This window comes from Leuciscus leuciscus, assembly GCF_965113295.1.
Source record: "Leuciscus leuciscus genome assembly, chromosome: 16".
Taxonomy (NCBI): domain Eukaryota; kingdom Metazoa; phylum Chordata; class Actinopteri; order Cypriniformes; family Leuciscidae; genus Leuciscus; species Leuciscus leuciscus.
Window position 1 is genome coordinate 9,593,939 of NC_138740.1, and position 25,502 is coordinate 9,619,440.

At 42.4% G+C, this 25,502-nt stretch overlaps 1 protein-coding gene across 4 annotated transcripts; it reads right to left on the bottom strand.

The window, feature by feature from the left end:
- Positions 1–1,887: 1,887 nt before the first annotated feature.
- LOC309477838 (uncharacterized protein) lies at positions 1,888–22,649 on the bottom strand. 4 transcript variants are annotated; one of them, XR_014198707.1, is made up of 12 exons: positions 22,357–22,649; positions 22,172–22,194; positions 22,007–22,064; positions 7,394–7,592; positions 7,138–7,240; positions 6,765–6,952; positions 6,565–6,648; positions 6,385–6,462; positions 6,169–6,252; positions 6,034–6,087; positions 5,376–5,535; positions 1,888–5,231 (listed from the first exon to the last, which is right to left on the bottom strand). XR_014198707.1 is itself a non-coding variant. In XM_082141290.1 (11 exons), the coding sequence occupies exons 4-11, from the start codon at positions 7,584–7,586 to the stop codon at positions 5,498–5,500; spliced, it is 822 nt and encodes a 273-aa protein (XP_081997416.1). In that variant the 5' UTR covers positions 7,587–7,592; positions 22,007–22,064; positions 22,172–22,194; positions 22,357–22,649; the 3' UTR covers positions 1,888–5,497. The 4 variants fall into 4 exon arrangements, 1 of the variants encoding a protein (XP_081997416.1); XM_082141290.1 differs by having other exon boundaries at positions 1,888–5,535; XR_014198708.1 differs by lacking the exons at positions 22,007–22,064; positions 22,172–22,194; positions 22,357–22,649 and adding an exon at positions 8,525–12,238 and having other exon boundaries at positions 7,394–8,235.
- Between the last annotated feature and the right edge of the window lie 2,853 nt (positions 22,650–25,502).

Consider the following 25,502-nt stretch of genomic DNA (forward strand, 5'->3'; position numbering starts at 1 on the left):
GGTGATCAGAAATTTTAAAATGAAACAATCGCTTAACTGTGTTACCTATTTATAGCCAGGGAGCTCAACACAGAGAACAACAGAGGATCTCAGGGCTGAGATAGAGAGCATCATAGTGGCCCTGCTAAGCAAGAAACAAGACCTCTATCGTCAGCATGGTTGGTTGACAGATATTCAAATGGCACATTGCAAATGCAAACAAACAAAAACTCTGTTTTCCTGATAGTATTCTAAGACAAAAGATCCTGCTGTACAATGCTATTGCAGAGGATACGATTGACGAGGAGTTGGCCTCCAATTTGACACAGGACTACATCCTGCCTTGGGAGAGACGGTAGTCTTGACATGTTCTCTAAAATGTATGCCTGTCTGTCTATGGTATAGCAAAGAAAATCTCTCACTCTCTCTCTCTCTGTGCACATGCGTGAGCGTTTGAGCTGGACGGGTGTGGAGTGTGAGAGCGTTTGCCTGCGGGCCGAGTGAGTTTCTATCTTTTCTTTATTCTTTGGCAAAGCTGTTGGTGTTTTTTTGGTTTGCTGGAGTTAGGGAAAGTAAAGTGCTGTTGTTCAGCGTGTGCTGTTTGAAATGGCAGTGTCCGAAAGCGTACCGCTTGATAAGCTAACGCGCCGGAATGGCATCAAAGTTATCCCCGCGGAACGCTACTCAATAGAGGAGTGCAGCATAGCTGTAGCGAAAGTTGTTGGTTACAAAAGCATTTTGTCAGCATCAAGAATGAACAGTGCAGTTGTTTTGTTTTTAGATGATGTGAACAAAGTAAATGAGATCGTTGCAAATGGAATAGTGATCAATGAGTCTTACACACCAACATGACATCATGACTTTGCGTAAACATACACGCCACTTTCAAGTCAAAAGTGGCGTGTTATCTATACGCATTTTGAGCTATCCGCAAAATGCGCAAAACGCAAAATGCGTTATCTATACGCATTTTGAGTATGTTCACGCCGAAACGAACCGTCATCTTCCGCGTGTATGTCTACGCCGTTAAATGTCAGAGCGAAACGGAGCAAAATGTACGTGAAATAATCACGTTGGTCCCCTTTGGAAAACGTGTAGATGTCACAGTTTAACAGCCTCAGACGTGAATCTTACACGTACCATTATCCCCGGACGTTTGCTAATCCTACCCTAAATCTAATCATAACCATTTCTTAAAACTACGTAGGCCACAATTATAAAGAAAAACAACAGACAGACAAGTATAATCACAATAATTTATTTAATGAGAAAATGTCAAAATCGGTACCGAAAGTTGTTCACGTGACGATGTGTCGCAGTCCTCTCTGGCAGTGGTTTTGTATGAGGTAACAGAGCAGAATTTAAGTTATTAATTCAAATCCATGAAAATGTTAATCCGTCTTCGGTTCGGTTCGCTCCCTCTGAGGGCTGCGCGGCAGTGCGCGCTTCATTTCAAATGTGCATGTGCATGACGCAATCTGTGACGAAGCAGGCGAGGCGAGAGCCAATGAGCGTTTGATATTACTGCCGTAACCATAGTAACCTGTCGTAACGCTTCTTGAGGGCGCAATTTTTGAATTTGAATTCATAACAAGCGCGGGGTTTGACGTTTACGGTCAAGATGACGATTACTGGATAAAGGGCTGAGCTTGGATCTTTTTCTTGCAAATAATATATGGATTCTGAAGGTTTGGATTACATCAAGCTAATAAAATTGGTGTATTTTGTGAATCGATGTTGTGTTGTAAGGTTAGTATATTATGGTTCTATAGGAGCCATAAATAAATTATTGTGATTATACTCGTCTGTCTGTTGTTTTTCTTTATAATTGTTGCCTAGGTAGAAATGGTAATGGTTAGGTTTAGGGGTAGGATTCGTGGCTCAAACTATCTTTTAATGCCATACCCAGATAGCACACGTACGTCGGGCCGACGTTGGCCCGATGTACAAAGTTCCATCGGCACGATGTCGCTCAGAGATCGTTTGCTCATCGGCAATATGTCGCCTCGACGTCGGCCTTTGATCGCAAATGATCTCCGGCCGATGTTTGAACGATGCAAAGCTGTAAATCTTTTGGCAGCTCTGCATGGGTTTTATAGGACCTTTATTTATATAGGTCGGACCTTTCGGGCTACTCCTTACATTAGACACCATGCGCTGTTTTTAGTGACGCACGCACGCACGAATACAGTGTTCAACACACACACACACACACACACAATTTGCACTCAGCGAGCGGAGATCGCGCTGCAACACTCAGCAGCACAGAAACTTTAGTAATCGCTGCCTCGCGACTTTCATTAATAAAATAGCATCGATACTGAACACATGCAACTTTCATCCCTCAAAATGTCCATATTCAAGAATAAAATGTTGAGTAGTTTGCATCACTGGACATAACTGTCGGACATTTAACATTTATTGTAGAACAGTTGAATTATTAAATGATCACCTCGCACTCTTTCAACGTTAAACTGACGGAATGCGTGCTCTGCTTCTGTGAACAGACCTTTGATTTGATTTCTATTGGATTGTCGCTGTTAGACCAAGGCAGACCATTCTAAAATGTATCTTTTAAGCCTTTTTTTTGTCATCCTAAAAAACAGAACAGAGCAAGAATTTCCAGTATTGGACATGAAAAAACAATTTTGCCATGTATAATTTTTGACTTCTTATTGTTCTTAACGTAGGCCTATAAGACTTGGCCCTCCTCAATGTATGGTGCATGTTATACAGTCCTGACTATCCAACATGAAAAATACTCGATGCTATACTGACATAGAAAAAAATTATCCTCTTCATTTTGTGTGTGTAACAATGAACAGACACGATTCAAAGTTAAGACGCTTTAATATAGAAAAAATAATAATTATTATTTACAGGAGAAAAGGGATTAAAAAGGAACAGGAACAGGAACAATGGAAACGTTCTTCCTGGCAGCCTGTAACAGAGTGAAAAAAAACGAAAAAAAACAGGGAAAAGTAGTTAGGACCTTGCTTTAAAAACAAAAACAAATAACCTACATCAACAAATACGTTTTAACTGTTTTCCTTTAGCCAGATCATGTCTGCATAAGCTGTAGCCATCCGTGAAAGCGTCACCATTTCCAGTTTAAGGACCGGGTCAGTTTATTTTGCTGCCCCTGCAGTATTATTGAACCTCAATCTAGCCATATCAACCAATTCAGCACCATCAGCACCAAGGCCGCATTAATGCACGGGCTTACCTGGGCTGAAGCCGCTCCATTGAATTGAATGGGATCGTGTTGCTTCGTCGCTGCGTGTCGTTGGCGGTGTGAACGGTCTCTATCGGCATTTCTATCAGAATGTCTAGTTTTGGGGTGTGTCCAGGCGCGCTGGAAACTGTTTCGTCCTTGAAAATATTGTTTTTTAAGACATGATTTTGACCACTTAATTGAATTTTGTTTTGTAGAAAGACTCTTTTTAAAAGATTTTCGTGTTAGTATGAATTGTATCTTGCATTGAACGTGAACTGGAACTGGAGGGTGCCGAAACTCAGCTTGTGCCTCACAGATTTGAGAAATATAGGAAATATTTAGCTAAATATTTAGCCTATTTTTTAGTCTAGATTTAGTCTACTTTTAAACGGAAAGAAAATTGCATTTGGCGTTCATGGCGAGTCTGCATCGTCAACTTCATCTTTGCAGCGACAGAGAAAACACCAGTTTATTAATAAACAATTAAATTTCTCCTTGCTATTTTAGACACATTCATAATCATTACTTTGCAAAGGTAGGCAAGGTAAACATTTCATTGACATGATGCATCTTTTCTGAGCGCGTACTGTCAAACACCGCCTGATCCCTGATGACTTTATCTTTCGCGTCTGATTGTGCTAATACTGCCAAATACACACAAGGTTTACATAAACACAGTTGGTTATTGTCTAAAGTGAATTAAAAGAGTTGAGAGAAAATCGGAGCAGCGTGTCAGCATCTATGCGTGCATGTCTTAAAGTGACAGCACCTATATGCTCTCGCTTGTCCTTAAATGTGTATGCGTCGTGGTTTACTCACTCTCATGTTGTTCCATACCTGTATTAATTTTCTTTCTTGTGCTGAACTAAAAAGAAAACATTTTGTAGAATGTGGCCAAACAGTTATAGGAAAAAATAATACTGTTTTGCCACATTCTACAAAATAACTTTTATGTTCAACATAAACATCAGGTTTAAAACAATTTGAGAGTGAGTAAATGATGACAGAATTTTAATTTAGGTGAACTATCCCTTTAATGTTAGTAAAACAACAAAAGATAAAATCACTGCTGATTATCATTGTCAGTGACAAATTCAAACTTTATTTCATTTCGTATAATTATTAGTTTATATCTTATAAACTGCCCATCAACATTTTGTTTCACGTTTTCAATATTATGTTAGTCCACTAATGCATTTTGTGATGTAGATTACCTAGATATTACACTTTTTTTAAATGAGACTCTATAAACTGAGAGGATGGGGGGGTTACAAAACCTCTCAGCCCCACATTAGTTTAAGGCAGCCCTGATCAGCACCATCGCCACGGACAGCACCTGGTAACGTCATACGTAAGAAGATATAATTTCACGCCTAAAAAATCTTTAGAGTAGAGACAACGTTATTGGGAAAATCCAGTTGCATCTGTCAGTACAGACAGTCTTGTTTAAAGATCTTATATCTACTTATAACGTCATCAAACTCTTACTATTGCGCATTACAGCAGTTATTTTTACTATAATGCATATGTTTGTAAAATTATATTATTCCTTTTTTTCTGGGGAGGCAGATGTCCAAGATTAAATTAAAAAGTCTTATATCTACTGAGCCCTGAATGATCTGGTAAATTATTATTAATACAAAAACATTCCCTTTTTTTTTTTTGTAAATTAATTTAAATTGTATTTTCATGTGTGTACAGTAGGCCGTTTAACTTAAACATGGAATTAAGGTGCTATCTTTGCTTGAAAATGAATGCTACCTTTAAAATGTGATGAACTGAGCAGCATCAGTGTGGCTAAAAGTTTGTTGACTGCAAAGTAACAAATCTCTTGATTTTTAGATTTTGAAACCACCTCCTAGATATTTAAATTGCAAAAAACTGTAGTTTCATCGATCAGCTCACCTTCACAGCTGTGGTCTCTCCCTCCGCTGCCCTCTAAGTCTATCTTGGCTCAGCCTGAGCCAGTTTTGAATGGCTGTTTCCACCTCAGCCTCAGTTACCATTGCCAAGGCACCATTCCTAAGAACTGCCACTATACAAGAGAAAATATTAAGGGGAAAAAACACTATCAAATGAACAACATCTGCTGTTGTATGCAAGCTTTTAAGCACAATTGTATATGAAACCGGAATATTGATGAAGTCTCCCATGATGGGATTGTTACTGTAAAACTTACACAGTAGAATTTCACGCACAGGTCGTGACTTGATGCCAGTCTTCTCTCCTCTCCCAACCCAATTTAGTTGAGTGGCAAGTTCAGGAGTGAACACTTTCCTGCAGACTCGCCAAACTGTTTTTTTAATACTGTTTCCCCCAGTAATGGACAGCTTTGCGATCTATAATAAAATATAGAACCAAAGCAAATAAACAGCAGGCAATAATTGCCTACAGGCAATAAAAAATCCTATTTTCTGTCACATGTCTTGTTAGTTTGGAACTCCTAAGTTCTGCTTGGATTTGTGCAGGCCAACAAACAACTGCCTTAACTAATCAATTCCCCATTTTGATGTTGCTTATACACCTCAAAGTACATACCATGTGTTTCTTAAAATCGGCATCTTGCCGAAGCTTCTCATCAAAACTGTTTAGTTCTTCCAATGTGGAAATTGGAAGAACGTTTTGATAGTCATCATGACTTTCTTGTTGTACAGCCCTGTTCTGAGTTAGGGACTGGACAATTGTTGTCAAATTGTCCAGCTTGAGGTGAAGTTCCCCTAACTGTTCTAGGACAATCCTTTCAACTGCTGTTAGAAATACAGCAACAATTCCATTATTAAAATTATCCTAAAAAGAGCAGTTTACCGGCATCAAGAGAAAGATGTGACCAAACGTACCAGTGCAATTAGCTGCCATGCGTTGATGGGTAGGAAGGCAATTATATCTTGGTTCTAGGGAAAGATAGATATGTCACATGTAGGTCAGGAAACATTCATTGGACCCCAATGAGGTAATAGGATTAAATAGCTTACGTTCAGGAAAGCCCAGCCCTTCATTGGGCAATGGAGTTGGATGCCGTTCCTCCACCTCGTCTGGCCTCCAACTAACCGTTGTTACTTGTAAATAATAATAAAAAATCATTACCTTATGTTTGGAATTAGTGAAAGGATCCTAAATAATCTAGTAACTCTGCACATGTTAGGTTAAGTTCAAAGGCCTACTGGCCATATTTTCTGAAAGATGCTTACGTTCAGTGTAAGCTGGCCTCTGATGACAGTCTGTCTCTGGTCTGGCCTCCAATTCTTGTCTCCAATTTGATGTCATGCCTTTGAATAAGAAATCATTTATTGATGTTAGTAACATGTCTTGCAAATATAATCAGAAATGCTTGATTTTCTTACATATCTACACTATATCAAATATCTTACGTTGAGAAGAATTCATATTCTGTTGCCAGGCTGGAACAGGGCTATGGTTGCTGTTTGAGGACACTGTTCGGGGCTGTGAAATCCCTGTTATGAAATTAAAACATTACTAGCATGTTTTGTCACCACAAGTCTAGCGATGTTAAGTCTTAGATGTGACTTTGATGTGTTTTATTTTGACACACAGATCAAAATAAGCTTACCAGCTCTTATGGCATCTGTGGTCTTTGGTCTGACCAATGGTAAGGGAGGAGGGGCTGCTAAGTTTCTTGGAGGGGGTCGATTAAGTTTTTTTGTTTTTTGGGGTGGGCAAGGTGGTTTTTCTGGTAAAGGTACCAGGTCTTCCTCTGATGACGTTGATGTTGGTAATGGTGACCTGAGACGTTTTGGTCTATGTAAATGAACAATTATGAGACTTTTTGGTTTTCATGCATAATGTTATGCAATACAAGCAAAGGTGACAACATTTCCCTCAAGCATAAAGACATGACACAGTTCCATTATATTTGTGTCATACAGTTAAAACTCCACTAAAATTAGGATTATTTCATATTCGACAAAGAAATATGTGCTTACTTTCTTCGTTGCCGTACACGTGTAACGTCTTGTTCTCTGTCTGTGTTAAGGTCTGATGTTACACATGACCTTTCCCACTTCTCTCTAATTTTGTCAATTGAATCTGTAAGCAAGATTTAGCCTGTTAACTATTCAACTATAACATAAACAAGGTATAATATAATGTAGTGATAGTATTTGACAATATCAGAACAAATAAATAACAAAGCAACACCAGATGGTGTAGTACTCAATTTACTTCTACATAGAAAACTACCTGATTCGTAGAGCACACGTGCAGCAAATTGTTTCCAGCCCTTTGATGGATTGGGGGCAACTTTTTTTTGAACACTTCTCAAAATCTGGAACTTGTCACTGTACGGGGGCCACCAAGCAAGGCCATCTGAATACCACTCCTTTGCCACCGGGCCAGTTTTGCTCTCCTTCTCAAACAGTACTATTAGGTACATATTCACCTAATACAAAATAATAAAAATAATAAAAAAGTGTACTTAATTAATTAATAATCAGTTGGGTAAAGATAGGCAAGGCAAGTTTATTATAGCACATTTCATACACAATGGCAATTCAAAGTGCTTTACATAGAAGAAATTAAAATAATAAAAAGAAATAAGAATAATTGAAACATCACCAGATAATCATCAGATAAAAAAACATCATCAGATAAAAATACCACCCCGAACAGATCATGCTTTTGTGTGATACATAATGTTTTACACCAGACAAATCTCTCACAAACAGTTTATGTCAGGACACCAGGGTTTAAAGTTGGGCACACATCCACCCAAATGCAGGTAAAATTGTTTAGTTGATAATTCAAGAAGGTCCATATTTTAAAGCTCTTTCTTGAAATTGTAATTGAGATAATTGATCTGTTAAGTTAGTCCAGCTATAAAAGATCCGAACGTGCAATATATATGTATACTTAATTAATAGCCTGATTCTATGTTTCGGCCTCTAGATGGCGCCTTGTGTTGTTTATTTTGCCACGTGAGTCTGAGTGCTGCACGGACAGCACATGGCATGCTTCATGAAGAGCGCTGACACTTCAGATGCACATTTAAAACACAGACAGCGAAACGGTATGAATACAAAACACTACAGTACATGTTGCCATATCATTATAAAGTAATGAATGTGTTGACTAGATGTTGCATTAGTAGAAAAAGATGTTTGCCGTCGAGTCTGAGAGGAATAACATTAGTAACGGCTAACGTCACCTCAAGCGTTGTAAAGCAATGTGAGGCTGAGAGGACGCTAACATTAGGCAATAATGTTAAAAACAATATGACAAAAACGCTGTTTAATGTCACAATTGTTACATCTATTAGTTTTTTTTTTTTGGGGGGGGGGGGGGGGGGGGGTGTCACCTTGTTACACTTGTTACACTTGTTACACTTGTTACACTTGTGGTGTTCCCGGTCATTCGGCCTACAAAAAGTAGCTTTTTAGTACAAAAAATCACTTGTTATGCTTATGCTATAATGTCACCCAATATTGTTTTCAATCTTTTTTATCAACTTGTTCTCTTTCAATTAGGACTGGTTTTATATTTATATTTTCATTTGATTAATTAGGCCTCATTTATCTGAGAGTATCTCATTTCGGTCAAACATTTCGGCCATTGAAAGTGAATGTGAGAGACTGAAAATAAGAGAAAAATTTAGTTTCCAGGAGCATGTTCATTATGTTCATGTACATGTGTGCTTGCAAACATCGAGCCCTTGTGCATTAGTGGATACACGCTACCAAAACACATGCTTGAGGCTGCAAAAAAAAGTCATTGCTGAGGGGTGTTCATAAATATGTGGAAAATTTCTGGATGTACTGCCAAACAGCGGACAAACATACTGGTAGCGCGCGTGCGTTTTCTTCTTCGCTGCTCTAACAGTGGTTGCTTGTGGCAACACAAAGTTGTGCTGTTGCCACAAGCAATCACTGTTTAGAGCAGCGAAGAAGAAAACGCGCGCACACTACCACTGCTGTTTGGCAGTATTTCATTCAGACTGAACCTGCCTAGTTAGTTATATTGTAAAAACACAATACCTTTTCCAGTATTAGATGTGTGGCATGCGGGACATATTTGGAAAATAGCTCTTTATTTGATTATCATAAAAATGTGTTTTCTATACAGAGATATCGATATCAGTAAATATCGGTATCGCCCATAAAAGCAATATTAATATTGGTGATCTGCCACAATCTGCAAAAAAGTTAACTTTAAGTTTAAACCCTGCAAGACAGTAGTGAAAACAACATTTTACAATAACTACTTACTGTTCATGCAGATTGTGGCAGATCAGAGGAAGAAGCTTTGGTGGCAGAATCAAGGGGTGCGGACAGACGAACAGCTAGACAGACGGACAGATTGATGCACAGTAGGGACAGACAGACATAATACACAGTACATATACAAATTCATAAGATTCTGAAGTCAAGCAAGAGTCTGAGAGATGGTAGATGGACAGGAGCTGGGATAGTTTTGGTGAGTGTTTAGATCTGGATCGGTTTAAATGATCAGTTCATATGTATCAAAGGTACAGCAACAAATTTTCTCCCATGAGGTATAAGGAAAACCTTCCCTTCTACCAGTCTAATACTGCAGTGTTGTGTCATGTCCGAGAGGTCATCTACTAAACGAATGCCAAATGTAGAGGAAGATGTTGGGTACTCAAAGAAGGACTCTTGATGGGAAAATGTGGAGTAGACCAGGTATACATCCTCCTTCTCAACAATTATATTCCTGATCTTTGCTACCTTTCCCTGAATGTAGACGTGGCTGTTGGCTTGGTCAAGTTTAAGGGTGAAGAGTTCTGCATTATATTGGGAGTACTGTTGTGCACAGTGAAACAATGGTGGTAGAGGTCCAGATGTGTGTTCTCTCCTTACACCTAAACTTTCTACTCTCTCCATTTGTACAGACTCTCTCTCTGCAAGCCTCTTCACAACCTGGCAGCAGGGAGATTCTGGTTTCCTGACAAGCCTCTTTAGTTTTTGCATGAAATTTTCAAATTTGAAGGCACTGAAGGAATCCAGGTTCCCATGCACCTTGACATCTTGTGCAAGGTGCACAAGGTTGTGCACATTGTAGGAAAGGTACATGTCACCATACAGCTTTCCTAAGTGCTGAACAAACAACACAAGCGCATCATTTGCATAATCAGTGTACACCTCAAGCAGCGCCTTGTTTGACAGTATGAACACTCCAACAAAAAAAAGTAAGAAGTGCTGGTATACTGCAGGATGTAGGAAGTCTTTAAGGAGCACAGGACCAGTATAAAGCAGGAACTGGCGGAATTCAGAGGCTTTCCATCGGTCTACTTCATTCAAAGATCTTGGCCTTCGTGCAAACTCCACTGGCACACATTGTCTGATCTTCAAGAGCTTCTCAGAGAGAATCTTCACCTGTAAACCTGAGAGCCTGCAAGCCAGTGGACCCTTGAGCCACAGGTGCAAGAGTCGCCTCATGACACCCAGGCAAACAAGATGCATGTAGTCTAATGGAAACCCACTGACCATGCCCAAAGATGTGGCAACTAGAGGTGAATATCCAAGATGATGACCTTCATCAGCCATTTCTTCGAAGTCTCTGTCATTCCGGAGGCGAGCATCAGTTTGAGGGAATATCACCCTATTGTTCACATATTCCCCCTCCTGCATACATTTCTCACACCCTGAGTAGCCTGTGTGTCCTTTAACATTCTTCAGAAAAGCTCTGGCTGGTGCATCACAGACCATTGAGCACAGTTGGAGCCTCATGGTTATTCCTTCAAATGTAAAACCTTTCTCCAAGGCAATAACTTCACCAACAAAATCTTCCAGATACTCAATGAGTGATGGCTTTCTGGTACCACAGAAAAGCCCGATCACAAATGGCTGATGCTGGGGGAGGTTCTTGATGACTCCAAGAATGGGCCAGAACTGGGTGGAAGAACTTTTAAAAACTGGCAACCCATCCACATTTGCTTGGAGTTCTAGGCATACACCACTAGTCAAGCTGGACTTATTTGCCTCCAAAGTGGTCTTGATTGACTTCAGGATTCCAAAATAATGGTATGTCCCACCAGCCTTTTCCTGGACAACCACTGACTCTGACCGTGAAGTCCTGAGTAGTGTTCTTGCATCAGCTGGCAATGATGGATGATGGTATTTTAGAATTTTCAATAAATTACTCAATGCACTGTGTGTTATATTTTCTTGCAATGCCCAGGATGCCAATTTACATTCCATATGAGCTTCCTCTTCTTCAACAGAGCTACCGGTACTGTTATCAGACTGTAAAGACTCCTCAGGGAAAGATGCTTCACAGTCCATAAAGTCCTCCTCATTGTTAACTTGATATTCATCATTTTCAACTGGTACATTTTCAGCCCTACAGCCTAAAGCAAAATCAGACTGAATTGACTCCAATTGTTGGTTAACTCTTTCTCTAGATTTTCGTTTCAAGGTCCAGTAGGAAGGTGTATTTGTCATACTTCAGAGACACAGACAACTAAGAAAACACAAGAGAAACAAAACAAAGAGCACAACAAGAAGGGGCATCTAGTTATTTTATACGTTTGACATGTCAAAATAAATAATAGTTTGCTCACATCGAGATACAATCTGCACTTAGTATTTTTTAGTGAACTATATTTATGATCAGAAAATGGAAAAGGTTTTTACTGTATATATGTTTTACATGTGCTGTGTGTTAAAGTAATGATTGCCTTGACAAAATGGATAGTCTAAAATTTTGATATTAAAATATCTATATGTAAGGAATAATTGCCGACAGGCCGTTGAGTTATTAGAAAAATAATGCACACCCGCGGTGGTAATGCGGTCACGACACGAAGCGAAACATTGTTCAGATGATGTATTTCAAGACGTTTGTCAAGTTTTTGTCATTAAAACGCTCTTGTATGTAGGACTAATTTCTTACGCATCTAATCCCATCTCCGTTGCTAATTCCAAAACGTCATTTTAGAGTTACTGTAGTAACGGAGGTTTGAGCCACTGATAGCACTGATGTGCTGGGGACACACTTGACAACTAGCTGAAACATTATCTGACTGTTTCCATCAACTGCAGCAGTTTAATCCTAAAACTGGCAATGTGACCTGGGTGTAACAGTTTTTATTGTCTTTTTTGGGGCATAAGAATTTTTTTTTCATCAAATCCTTTTATCATTTATCACAGCCTGGTCTGTCGTGAGTATGCTGGTCACATGATTTTTTTCAGTTTTTTGTGATTAATTAGTCAGCCTGACCTAAATCCAACTGGTGGTGCAGGACATTCAGATTTTGAAGAAAGTAAATATATTAAACTTTTCTTCTGGAAAAATAATAATAATACTGCTAACATTAATTGTGAACATTGTCTTAAGGTGCTGAAAAAGAAAATTTATTAAAATGTTGTTCATGTTGTTATTTAGCACGTTATGAAATATACACCTGAGCCTGTTTTGGGTATAAAAAAAAGGACCAAGTCATTAATCTGTTTTTCCACTACGTTTAAAACAATTATATCCTATCCTTCACCTCATCTAATGTTGAACAAATTATATATCATTTGAAAGCTTACGAACTCAGAATTCATCCTGTGAAAACCATTTTGTAATTGGACGTTGCGTTACCATAGAAACGGTACTCTAAATACATTTATCTGGCTCCTCCACTTTTGGGTATCGTTTCATAATTTATGATCAAAACCTTTTCTAATCTTGACAAAACACATAGCCTATTGTCAGAGTCTCAAGGTTCCATATTTTGTGACAAGTGATATTTGGACAGAAATGTATTCATTTGTTATGGCAGAACTTGTTACGGCTAAAGTAGTTCCAGGCAGGTTCCGCGTTACAGTTCCATATCACTGGACCTTGCGTTACCATAAAAATTGTACTTTAACCCTTAACTCTCACTGGTCTTGTTTTAAAGAAAACACTCAGTAGATTATTGATGAAGTGAAAGTACTTCAATGAAAGTATGAAAAAGTTATGGAAGTTTAAATTTAAAGTAAATCAAATATACTGTACTTAATATTTTTTCTTTTATATAAAATATATATTTTACAAAATGTTTTTCTCTAAAATTGTTATAAAATCAAATCCATAATATCTAACCAAGTTGTGTTCCAAATTTGAAGTTGATATCACAAAAAATTGAAGTACCCATGAGATTTTGTTTAGGCACAATACCGAACGTACTCGGTTACTAACGTAACCTCTGTTCTCTCTAGAGAGGGAACGAGTATTGCGTAAGCTAGCTTACGCTGCGGGAAAGTCTCCTTTCTCGAGATACTGAAGCCAAAAATTATCCTTAATTTTTTAAACTTTGTCAACGCAGTGCGGCAGCCTGCAGACCTAGGGCAAGCGAATCGCATGCCCATTGGCTGCCCTGCGGCAACTGCAGCAGCCTATGGCTGAGCCTTGCGCGTGACGTCACGTCCAATGAGCGCGCTTGGCGCGCTTAATGCGTCACAGCCCGTCATTAGGGGTGTGGCTTAGCGTATATAAGCAAGGAACAGAGGCTCTTCACTGGTTTCTGTCGCATGAAGCGAAATGAGCTCGTGGCGAGAGCACGGCGGGTTACGCAATACTCGTTCCCTCTCTAGAGAGAACAGAGGTTACGTTAGTAACCGAGTACGTTCTCTTACGAGAGGTTCTCTCGTATTGCGTAAGCTAGCTTACGCTGCGGGAACACCCTTGTCAACGCCGTGCGCGCGCCCAGCATCCTGAATGAATCCCATGGGGGGGGGCCCAGGGAACGCGAAGCGGAGCTGGGCGGCCAAGATACCACAGTACACAAGCACATAATATGGGGCAGGGAGCGGCACAGCCGGTCCAACTAACACTTCCCACATAGTGTAGCTCAACCAGTAGAGCTAAATCCACAACATAGCCCGCGCACAGACAGTGGGCTGGCTTACGCGGGACCTAGACTGATAGCACTTTGGCCTGCAAAGCGGGGACTTCCAGGTTGTAAAACCTAACAAATGTGGAGGGGGAGGCCCAGCCTGCCGCCGCACAAATGTCATGAATGGGAATCCCACTGGACCACGCCCACGATGAGGCCATGCCTCTGGTGGAGTGTGCCCGAATGCCCAAAGGGCACTGCAGGTTTTTAGATGCGTAAGCAGCTGCGATAGCGTCAACTATCCATCTGGACAGGGTGTGTTTCGAGGCGGCGAGACCCTTGGTGCGCCCACCAAACGAAACAAAGAGCTGCTCTGAACGCCTAAAGGCGGCGGAGCGTGAAATATAGCTTTTTAGCGCTCTAACTGGGCAGAGGAGATTACTATCTGCCTCGCAGCCATCATTTGGCAGGGCTGACAGGGAAATGACCTGCGCTCTGAAGGGAGTGCCCAGAATTTTGGGGACGTACCCATGCCTCGGTCTGAGAATAACTTTAGAGTTATTGGGTCCGAACTCGAGGCACGCAGCGTTAGTGGATAACGCGTGAAGGTCTCCCACACGTTTTACTGAAGACAGAGCTATCAGAAAAACGGTTTTGAGCGTGAGGTATTTCATATCCACAGTCTCTAAGGGTTCAAAGGGATGTGCTTTCAGTGCGTCTAAGACCAGTGAAAGATCCCACATAGGAACCGACGGGGGTCGCGGGGGGTTCATCCTCCTCGCTCCTCTAAGGAAGCAGATGACAAACTCGTTCCTTCCTAATGCGCGGCCCGGCTCTGAGACAGAGAGCGCTGAAATAGCCGCGACATAGACTTTGAGCGTGGAGGGGGACCTGCCCGCGTCCAGTAGCTCTTGAAGGAAGCACAAAACGTGCGAGACCCCACATGTCTGTGGATTAAGCCCTTTGGCAGTGCACCATTTGTTAAACACCGACCATTTAGACGTGTAGAGCCGCCTCGTGGAGGGGGCTCTAGCTTGTATGATCGTGTTCATCACCCCTTCTTGTAGATCAGCGTGTAATTGTTGAGGCTCCACGCATGCAGAGACCAGTGCTCTGTGTGGGGATGCCAAATCGAGCCGTGGGCTTGGGAGAGAAGGTCTCTCCGCACCGGAATCGGCCAGGGGGCTGAGTCTGCCAATTGTATGAGTTCCGGGAACCAAGCTTGGTTCTCCCAGAACGGGGCTATGAGGAGCACTGTGTGGCGCGCTTTCCTGACTCTCTCGATGACCTGAGGCAGCAGAGAGACTGGTGGAAACGCATATAGCGGGCCGCTGGGCCATGTCTGGGCCAGCGCGTCCTCGCTCTTTGAAAAGAACACTGGGCAGTGGGCGTTGTCTTTTGACGCAAAGAGGTCGACTTTCGCTCTGCCAAAGCGGCGCCACAGCGACTGGACTGTTTGGGGGTGTAGAGACCACTCCCCAGGGGGAACGTTGTCCCTGGACAGTCTGTCGGGGCCCTCGTTCAGATGGCCAGGCACATGCGATGCTCTCAGAGAGCGCAGAGAGTGCTGAGCCCATACGAGGAGGCGTTCCGTCAGGGCGCAGAGTTGCTTTGATCTGACACCGCCCTGGCGGTTCACATAGGCCACTACTGAAGTGTTGTCCGTGCGGACTAGAACATGGTGACCATGGAGGAATGGGAGGAAGTGCATGAGCGCTTTCTCGACCGCGAGCATCTCTAGACAGTTTATGTGTAGGAGATTCTCCTGGTCTGACCAGTGGCCATAGACCGGTCTGCCTTCGAAGAGCGCTCCCCAACCTAGGTTGGACGCGTCTGTTGAGACAACTTTCCGGTGTGAAACCACTCCCATAGTCACTCCAGTGTGATACCATTCGGCTGCTAGCCAGGGCTGCAGGGCTGAGACACAGACCTGAGTCACTCTGATTAGCGAGCCGCCGGTCGCCCAGGCTCGATGGGAAACGCGCGCTTTCAGCCAGCGTTGAAGCGGGCGCATGCGCAGTAAACCCAGCTGAAGCACTGCTGCAGCTGAGGCCATATGCCCCAGAATGCGCTGAAATGCTTTCAGGGGAACCTGTGTGCCTTCTTTGAAGGATGCAGCGAGGCGCTGAATGCGGCGCGCGCGCTGCTCCGACAATCTGGCCGTCATTGCCACCGAGTCCAGTTCTATTCCGAGAAAGGAAATTGACTGCCGGGGCGAGAGCGAGCTCTTGGTCCAGTTGACCGCTAGACCCAGACCCTCCAGGTGGTCGAGTAGCGCTGTTCTGTGAGACACAAGTTCTGTCTCTGACTGCGCTAGAACGAGCCAATCGTCCAGATAGTTCAGAATTCGCATTCCCTGACTCCTCAGGGGAGCGAGAGCCGTGTCCATGCATTTCGTAAATGTACGGGGTGCTAAAGACAGGCCGAACGGCAGGACTGTGTATTGATAAGCTCGACCGTCGAAGGCGAATCTCAAGAATGGCCTGTGACGGGGAGTTATTTGGATCTGGAAATACGCGTCTTTCAGATCGAGAGAGGTCTCCTGGGCGAACTTGCGCAAGGATCTGTCTGGTTGTAATCATCCTGAACGGCCGTCTCATGAGAGCCTTGTTCAGATGTCTCAGATCTAAAATAGGTCTTAATGCTCCGTCCTTCTTGGGAACGAGGAAGTAACGGCTGTAAAAGCCTGACTCGCTCGAGGAAGGATGAACTTGTTCTATGGCCCCTTTTCGCAACAGCTTTGCTATTTCTGCTTGAAGCAGATGCGCTGTTTCCAAGCTCACTTTCGTTTCCGTCTGCGCTAGAAAGCGCGGAGGGCGACGAGCAAATTGGAGCGAATAGCCGTGTCTTATGGTGTTGAGCACCCATTCTGACGCGCCCTGAATAGCTTCCCATGCTTTTGCATGCATAGCTAGGGGTCGAATGGTCTCTGGGTTCAGATCGCCGCGTTGCGCGGGATGGGGAACCTGTATCAGAGAGGGTGGGGCGGCGCGTGCGCCGCCGATGCTCGGACACGAGGGCAGAAGAACAGGGCTGGCCGACTGTGCAGATTTTAGAAGCTCGATCTCGGACGATGGAGCGTGAGCTGCTTTCAAATAACCCAGGCGCGAGAGCGGCGTGGGGATAATGGTGTCTGAAAGTGCTCGTGAGCTGGCGCGGGATTTGCACTTATGACACGGCCAGTGTATGGAAGCTTTATGAGGTTTGCAACCTGTCTGGCAGAGCTGGTAGTGGGCAGGTGTGAGCACAATGCTGTGGGCACATTTTCTGCACTTGATGCTGGAGCGGAAAGTTTCCGCTTTAAGAGATAGCGTTCTGGACGCGTTGCCATGGGAACCTGGTCTGTGTGAGGCAGTGAATACACGGGAGTGGGCACTTTTCCTACACTTAATATCCCTGCGGCTTGGGCCGTAGCAACTTAAGGTAACTGAGTGACAGAGCGAGCAGCGAGTAGGTGTGGGCACGGAAGTGTGGGCACATTTCCTACATTTAGTACTCGAGCGGTGTGAGGCCGCTTTATGAGAGATCGCTCTGAGCGCGTTACCATGGGGATTGTACATGTGTGAAGCAGTGAACACGTGGGTGTGGGCACATTTTCTACACTTAAAGCACTTATACTCTTTTTGAGATTTATCTGAGTCGCCGTGAAAACGGCGTTTGTGTGCAGGCGAGCGAGTGTCATTACTGGCTCGTTGGCTGCGGTGTGTGCTGCTGCAGTAGCCTGAACATAGGGGACTGACAGAGCTGTGCGTTTCGATGGCGGTCCGGCCGTAGCGGGACCCAACCATCTTTTCCTCCTTGCGGATGCTAGGAGGACTTCGCGGGCTCAGGCTTCAAAGCGATCTTGGGCCGCGGGCCCCGTGGGGGCGGCGGTCTGTGACGGCTGGTCGAGCGTGACCTGGGGCGACTGCCCTGGCGTCGCTGCGAAGCGCTGGGAGGCCTGGAAGAGCGCTGGTTAGAGCTGCGCACAGGAGGCTGAGTTTGAGGGCGGCCTGTGGCTGGGCTCGAACGGTGGGGCAGGAAAAGGTTCATCGCCTGTGACGCCTTCTGAACTTCGGAGAACCGATCCACGATTCCGCTGACCGCAGGGCCAAAGAGGCCGGTGGGCGAAAGTGGTGAAAGTGGAAAGTGGAGTCACTCATGTCAGCGAGAGTCAGCCAGAGGTGTCTGTTGATGACGGTGAGCGCGGCCATGGATCTGCCGATGGCTTGAGCAGCGGTCTTGGTGGCGCGTAGCGCAAGATCCGTAGCGCTGCGCAGATCAGTTAAGGCGGACGGACCCGAGCCCTTCTCATCCAGCTCACGGAGGAGGTCGGCTTGAAGGATCTGAAGGACGGCCATTGAGTGCAGGGCGGAAGCAGCCTGGCCGGAGGCGGCGAAAGCGCGGCCGGCGAGAGCTGAGGTGGTCCTGCAGGCTTTAGACGGCAGGGCAGACTTTGAGCGCCATCTAGCAGACGGCGGGCAAAGGTGCGTTGCCACAGCTTCCTCAACGGCGGGGATGGCGTTATAGCCGTTCTCGGCGGCTCTGTCCACCTGAGAGAGAGCCGAGGAGACTGGTGAGCGGAGTCTGGTGGAGAACGGAGCGTTCCAGGATTTAGAAAGCTCGGTGTGGAGCTCAGGCAGGAAGGGTGCTGACCTAGAGGCAGGCGCAGGGCGGCGGCTAGGTAGAAAGCACCCGTCAAGGCGATTGGGCTCCGGCTCCTTAGGTGGGGACCAATCCAGTCCCATTCTCTCGACCGCTTGAGTGAGGAGGCGGAGAAGCTCCGCGTCAACACTGGCACGTGACCTGATAGACTCCAAAGTCGAGGGGGCGGAGCGGTGAGAGCCCGACCAGTCCTCGCTGTCAGACGCGAGCAGAGAGCAGCTGTCAGCGGCATCATCTGCATCATCCCCCAGGACGACGGCAGTGCGGGCAGAGGCCGGCAGCTGCGCGTCGGTGAAGGGTGGGGGGGAAGGAGAGAGCGAGACTCGCGGGAGAGGTTCCGGCGAGCGCTCAGCTGTAGCGTCCAGTTCCGGCGGCCTTTGGGAGCGACGTTTCTTCTTACGTGGCCCAGAAGAAGTGGCCGGAGAAGGTGGAGGTTCCTCGAATTTAGCGAGTCGAGCCCGTAGGGTCGACATCGGTAACTCCTCACACTGATCGCAGCCGCCCTCGGAGAGAGCGCGGGCTGCGTGGTCGAAGCCCAGGCAGAGAGTGCACAACACGTGGCAGTCTCCGTCGCTGAGCGCGGCTCTGCACGAGCCACAGGATGAGCGAGGCATTTGCAACAACGCCTCGCGCTCTTTTAGATGCAGGTGTGTCGCGGCGGACACACAAACACACAACACAGAGCAAAGAAAGGATATGTATGCCGGATGGCGCAGCAGGCAGGGAAGGCTGAAGGCGGCGAGCGGCCGGCGTCCTCAGGCTGAAATCCTCGGCGTGCTGGTCGCTTGATTCGACGGCGGCTTCCTCGAAGATCAGCGATGCGAAGAGCTTCGCTGAAGAGACAGAAATCAGTGAAGCAGCCTCTGTTCCTTGCTTATATACGCTAAGCCACACCCCTAATGACGGGCTGTGACGCATTAAGCGCGCCAAGCGCGCTCATTGGACGTGACGTCACGCGCAAGGCTCAGCCATTGGCTGCTGCAGTTGCCGCAGGGCAGCCAATGGGCATGCGATTCGCTTGCCCTAGGTCTGCAGGCTGCCGCACTGCGTTGACAAAGTTTAAAAAATTAAGGATAATTTTTGGCTTCAGTATCTCGAGAAAGGAGACTTTCCCGCAGCGTAAGCTAGCTTACGCAATACGAGAGAACCTCTCGTAAGAGAACTACTTTAGCCGTGCGTTTCCCTGAAAATAATGCACACCATAGAACGTTCGTCAAACAATCAGATTCAAGCATTCAACGGCCCTGTAGTAAAAGGCAGTATACAGTATGTGGTTTTCCCCATGATATTGAAAATGATACTGAATATTTATATTTTTCAATGTATCATATTGAAGTTAGAAATTTCAGTATCGCGACCACTAATTCAAGTTCTTCGTCAAAAGTAAAATAGTGTTTTGCTGAAAGTAGCTAGTATTTTCTATTATTTGATTTGATTAAATATTTATTGGTAATTTATTAAATATCACCACCAAAAAAGTCACTGTAAAAAAAAAATCAAGAGCTTTTATTTTGGAGAAAACACCAGATCACCAAAGTGCGCACTTCTCTTTAAAACACACAGCAAAAATAGACCGCCTATATTGGCTACTTAATTAAAGTCTTGTGCTGTTTTATAAACAGAAAGCCATATCAGTTTTGCTGTTCTTAATAAATCAACACATCTTAATAAATGAAATCATAATCATATAATAGTTCAAATGAGTTGTTTAATGACTTTTAAAGGTGCATTGTGTAATATTTAGGAGGATCTGTTGACAGAAATGCAATATCATAAACAACTGTTTTCAGTGGTGTATAAAGACCTTACATAATGAACAGTTATATTGTTATTAACTTTGAGTAAACATTGTATTGTAAAATTGTATAAAAAAAAAATATTAAATGTATTTAAAAAAACAAACAATTAAATGAGATTGAAATCACATATACAAATATATATATATTATAAACATCTCTGGTTTATTGTATTGTAACAACTTCTTAGTTTAATTATTGTACACTATATATATATATATTACTCTTGAGTTTCTGTGGGACACTGAAATTTCATTTCATGAAAATGAAAACTGCACCAAGGGATTCAAAGCTGGTGTCCTCATTTTTGTGGAAGATGATGTGGCAACAGTTAATTCCAATCCCTTAATAAGGAGCATAGCTATGGTGGTAGAAGAGCCAATTAAATAGGCTTGAACAATACTGAAGACTAAATTAATCTTTGCAACTTTAGCAGGTGCAGAGACTGTTGTAACTGGAGTTGCAGTTTGGTTTGTAACTGGAGTTGCAGTTTGATTCATACCAATTAAATAGGTGTACTAGGCGAGGTTACACTTTCAAAGTTATTTAGAAATATATAGACCTGACCTTGCATTATTTTATTTTTTTTGCTAGAGTTGTTTTGATTGAAATGAGTTGATTTGAAAAAGTTTTAAAAATATTGATGAAATTGTATTGCCAATTTTAAAGATAGGTTTTGAATGACCAATTTTGTACTGAATAGTATTTAATAAATGCATATTGAACCAACTTTAAGTTTGTAAATGCAATAAAACTCAAGTTGAGTAAACTTTAAAGTACTTTTAAAGTACAATTTTTCAGTAGTCTTTCCAACACTGATTATTTGTGTATTTCCGTAATGTCATATTCGAGTTCGGCCTATTATGGTAAACAGGCTCCAAATAGTGTTTTTATGTGTGAGTTCTTAAAAATGTTGCTTTGTTGCAAGGTCACCTACAAGCCACACACAAATTATTATTTCTGGCTACACCAGTTATAAACAACTGCTTGATGTGTGATCCCTTTCTGTAAGGACAGGATTTTTGCCAAAAAGAAGTGTCGGGAGCCTGTTTAAAACAAAGACAAGCAAGAACATACAGCAAATTAAAAGATAAGTACAAGTGAACGACTTACTAACTTAACAAATAAACTTTCTAATTTACTAATTTACAATTAAACACTTGTACTTGTAGTTCCAATTAATTTAATTAATCTAAACCCAGATACTGAGAAGGTGTTTGACGGTTAGTAAAAACATACTTACAAAGACGCGCACTGAATGTCCTGGCTCTGAAAAGAGGCGTTGGGGTGGATTTTAGCTGCTGTTGAGACAAGCAAAAGAGAGAAAAGGGAGAAACGTATGAGTGTTTACTAATCAGAATGTACATGTCAAATCATAGATGCAGGATGACTGCTATTGGTCACTTACCAACAAACAGATGGTCAATGAAGCTGAAAAAGAGACAAGATAATTTTTTTCATAGAGAAATGCATTCGATGAGACTTTTCCAACCCTAAAAAGAATAACCTGATAACTTGCTGCATGACATGGTTTTAATTAATCTAAACCCAGATACTGAGAAGGTGTTTGACGGTTAGTAAAAACATACTTACAAAGACGCACACTGATTGTCCTGGCTCTGAAAAGAGGCGTTGGGGTGGATTTTAGCTGCTGTTGAGACAAGCAAAAGAGAGAAAAGGGAGAAACGTATGAGTGTTTACTAATCAGAATGTACATGTCAAATCATAGATGCAGGATGACTGCTATTGGTCACTTACCAACAAACAGATGGTCAATGAAGCTGAAAAAGAGACAAGATAATTATTTTCATAGAGAAATGCATTCGATGAGACTTTTCCAACCCTAAAAAGAATAACCTGATAACTTGCTGCATGACATGGTTTTAATTAATCTAAACCCAGATACTGAGAAGGTGTTTGACGGTTAGTAAAAACATACTTACAAAGACGCACACTGATTGTCCTGGCTCTGAAAAGAGGCGTTGGGGTGGATTTTAGCTGCTGTTGAGACAAGCAAAAGAGAGAAAAGGGAGAAACGTATGAGTGTTTACTAATCAGAATGTACATGTCATGAGTGTTTATAAGTGTCCATTTAAACGACAGTAAATATACGGCAGTAGAACATTTTCTGATGGTCTAATTGACCTATGGCTAAGCCACGCCCACTCCACTCACTCGGACAAACAGTCAACATTCGGTAACAGGCGCTATGGCAGCTGTCACAGTATAGGAGACATTTCACAGGAGGCAATTGATGATTTTTGGAGACAAAGATTTTATATCATCTCAAAGTCACCAAAAGGGCCTTAACTATGCATTGGAGGGTTATATTAATCATTTTACTTTGAGAAGGTCGATGAAAAGCTTCAGCTCCAGACAAAGATTTAACGTTACAGGTCAGTGTGTAAACGTTATAGTTTGGTGTTATTTCGCTTCAAACGCTCGCTTTATACGCGCGTCCTATTCGCTTCGGACGCGCAAATGGATTCAAAATGTTCAAGCGTCGAAGTAGACGCGATACGCGCGAATTTGACGCTCTATTCGCGTTTGGTGTGAACGCAGCATAATGAACAGGCTGCGATGTCAAGATTGCAATGCTGGAATGTGTGTGTGTGTCAGAGAGAGAGAGAGGCGCGGGCGCGATCGAACAGTGGAAACATAAAAACAAAAACATACTCCATTTTGTTCATACAGGACATCATTAAAACTGCAAAGTGTTTAGCCTACTTATATTTGTGTAAAACACAACATTGTGCTTTTGTCAAACTGTACTCTTGTCAAACTGCAACGCAGCTAGAAGCTAGGCTAACGTTACGTTAGAGGTGTTAAAGATAACGTTCAAATACGTTGTTGACTTACCTTAGAACAGATGTAGACATCCTTGTTTAATTTATCCACGTTTAGTTGGTGTTGTGGTCTAAGTTACCGCATAAATTAATCCAGAGCAGACACTTCTCGGTTGAGATGTGGCTTGGGAAAGGGTAAAAAATACACACCGTCGCCCAGCCTCTCAGGATACCTAGTGTTGGAGTTGAATGTACCCCATGCACACCGTTTGACCATTTTAAACTTAAAATGACAAGAAAAACCAGATAAAAACGAGTGAAAACTGACTAACTGCAATGCATTTCAATGGACGTGGAAGCAGAGAATGTCCGAGTGTATTGGGTTAGCTATGCGCACTGTGATTGGCTCATCGCGTTTGGGGGCGTGGCTTAGCCATAGGTCAATTGTTTTATTTTCATATAAGCAACAGAACTTAACATCCCGTTTATTAGCAACACTGTAGCACGAGCGTGAATCCCGCGATATCCGCCTTTGATAGAGAGATCTGTCCTTCTTGCCTTTTTTTTACTCCTCCATTTCAAGGCCAGTCATAGACAGTAAAAGAAGGTCAAGGCGAATCTCAAACAAGCTTTATTGACGCAATTTACGTCATGCACGAGAGAGAGCGCGCGCAAATGACGTCACGCGAGAGAGAGAACGCGCGCGCAAATGACGTCATCCATATTTAACGGCATTTAACGGTACTGACCCAAATGACTAGGCCTAATGTTGGAAAAAAAGCGGAAAGTCATTGTTTGTGTGTGGAAAAGGAAGTCCGTCGACCTTTTAACCATTTAATTTGTTTCATTTGAGAAAATGGATGTTATTACCAACAGTATAAGACTTGTATAAGTCAAGTGTATAAGTCAATGGATGTTATTTATTTTTAGTTATAATATCTGAGGAAAACGAACTCTTCAAACTGTGTCCTAATATAATTTGTTATTTACTCTGGTCATATTTTGAAATGTCATATCCTATTTATAGCTTGTTTTACATATGATATTTGTTTATATTTAATTAAATATAGTCTTTAAGGTAAATAATCTGATAAGTATACTTTACCTCAGGAAAACTCATGTGTTTGTGGTGATCAGTCTGAAGAGATGTCCGCTATGCGGGGGATGGGCACTGACCGCAGCTTATATATGTCCTCTGCATTCTTTCGCGGGCTTGGCACGCGAGTGATAATTTATAAACTATATAACTTTATAAACTTTATTTATTTTCTTATTTAAAAATAAATGTTATGTATACATATAGGCTACCTTACGTTATTGTACCCCGACATTAAATGACAAAATAAATAAATAAAGCGGGAGTGACTGTAAAAAAAAAAAAAAAAGCCTATCTGTAGGCCTATGTTATAAAAGACACACTCGGGAGTTTCGGGGTCTTTTTGACCCCATGGGAAATTAATGGGGAAGACTATAAAATCTTGTCATAAAAATTCACAAATTGTGAATGCACAATTAGCGGGGCACAAAGTAACGCTTTTTGACTTTTTTAGTTTCTGTAAATCTACTTATGGTTCAGAGTATTTATTTTTTCCCACATGTCTAATGTTGTTTTATGAATAAACTATATAGCCTACTTTTTTCTTGATATACAGTACCCCTAAAGAATGGAAGTGAAATGTGACAACCCAACCCATAGGTGGAGGTACATTGTAACATGTGAGGGGCACATTGTAACATGACCATATGACAGCTTAAAATTAAATCTGATCTAATAAAAAAATATACAAGACAAACTAAAAAAAATTACAATTATTACCTTTTCCATATAAAATAATGGCATTTTTTAATAGGAATTAAAAAACACAACACAAGGAAGCTTGATTTCAATCTTTTGAATTAAATTGAAAAAAAGTATCACAAATAAATACAATAGAATAAAGATACCAATAAAAAAATAATAATAATTTTTTGGATATGTCTAATAGGCCTACTAGTATTCAGACATACAGAAACTGAATAAATCAACTGACAGTACCCTGTATTTTAGTCCTGACTAAACTAAAAACATTATTAATCCTGATTCCTTAAAATGGAAGATTTTTTGTTGTTGTTTTGAAAAAAAAAATGAATGGCAATTATAAATTGTAAATAAATTGTTACTTGCAAGCTGTTTCTTTAGTTTAGAAAATCGTCTCAGAGAGCTCGCAAGTATAGGCTACTGAGAAGTTTAAAATCACTTGAGTGTTTAAACTGATATAAGACTTAAAAAATGATTAACCTCGGTCTTAAAGTAAAAAGATGCT

Bases quoted from the DNA above. Each gene is read 5' to 3' on its own strand.
- LOC309477838 (XM_082141290.1), bottom strand. From the start codon at position 7,586: ATGTACCTAATAGTACTGTTTGAGAAGGAGAGCAAAACTGGCCCGGTG. The intron at 6,953-7,137 runs GTAAGCACATAT...TCATTTACATAG, and splicing joins CGTGTACGGCAACGAAGAAA to ACCAAAACGTCTCAGGTCAC. The intron at 6,253-6,384 runs GTAAGCATCTTT...ATTATTTACAAG, and splicing joins GAGGCCAGCTTACACTGAAC to TAACAACGGTTAGTTGGAGG.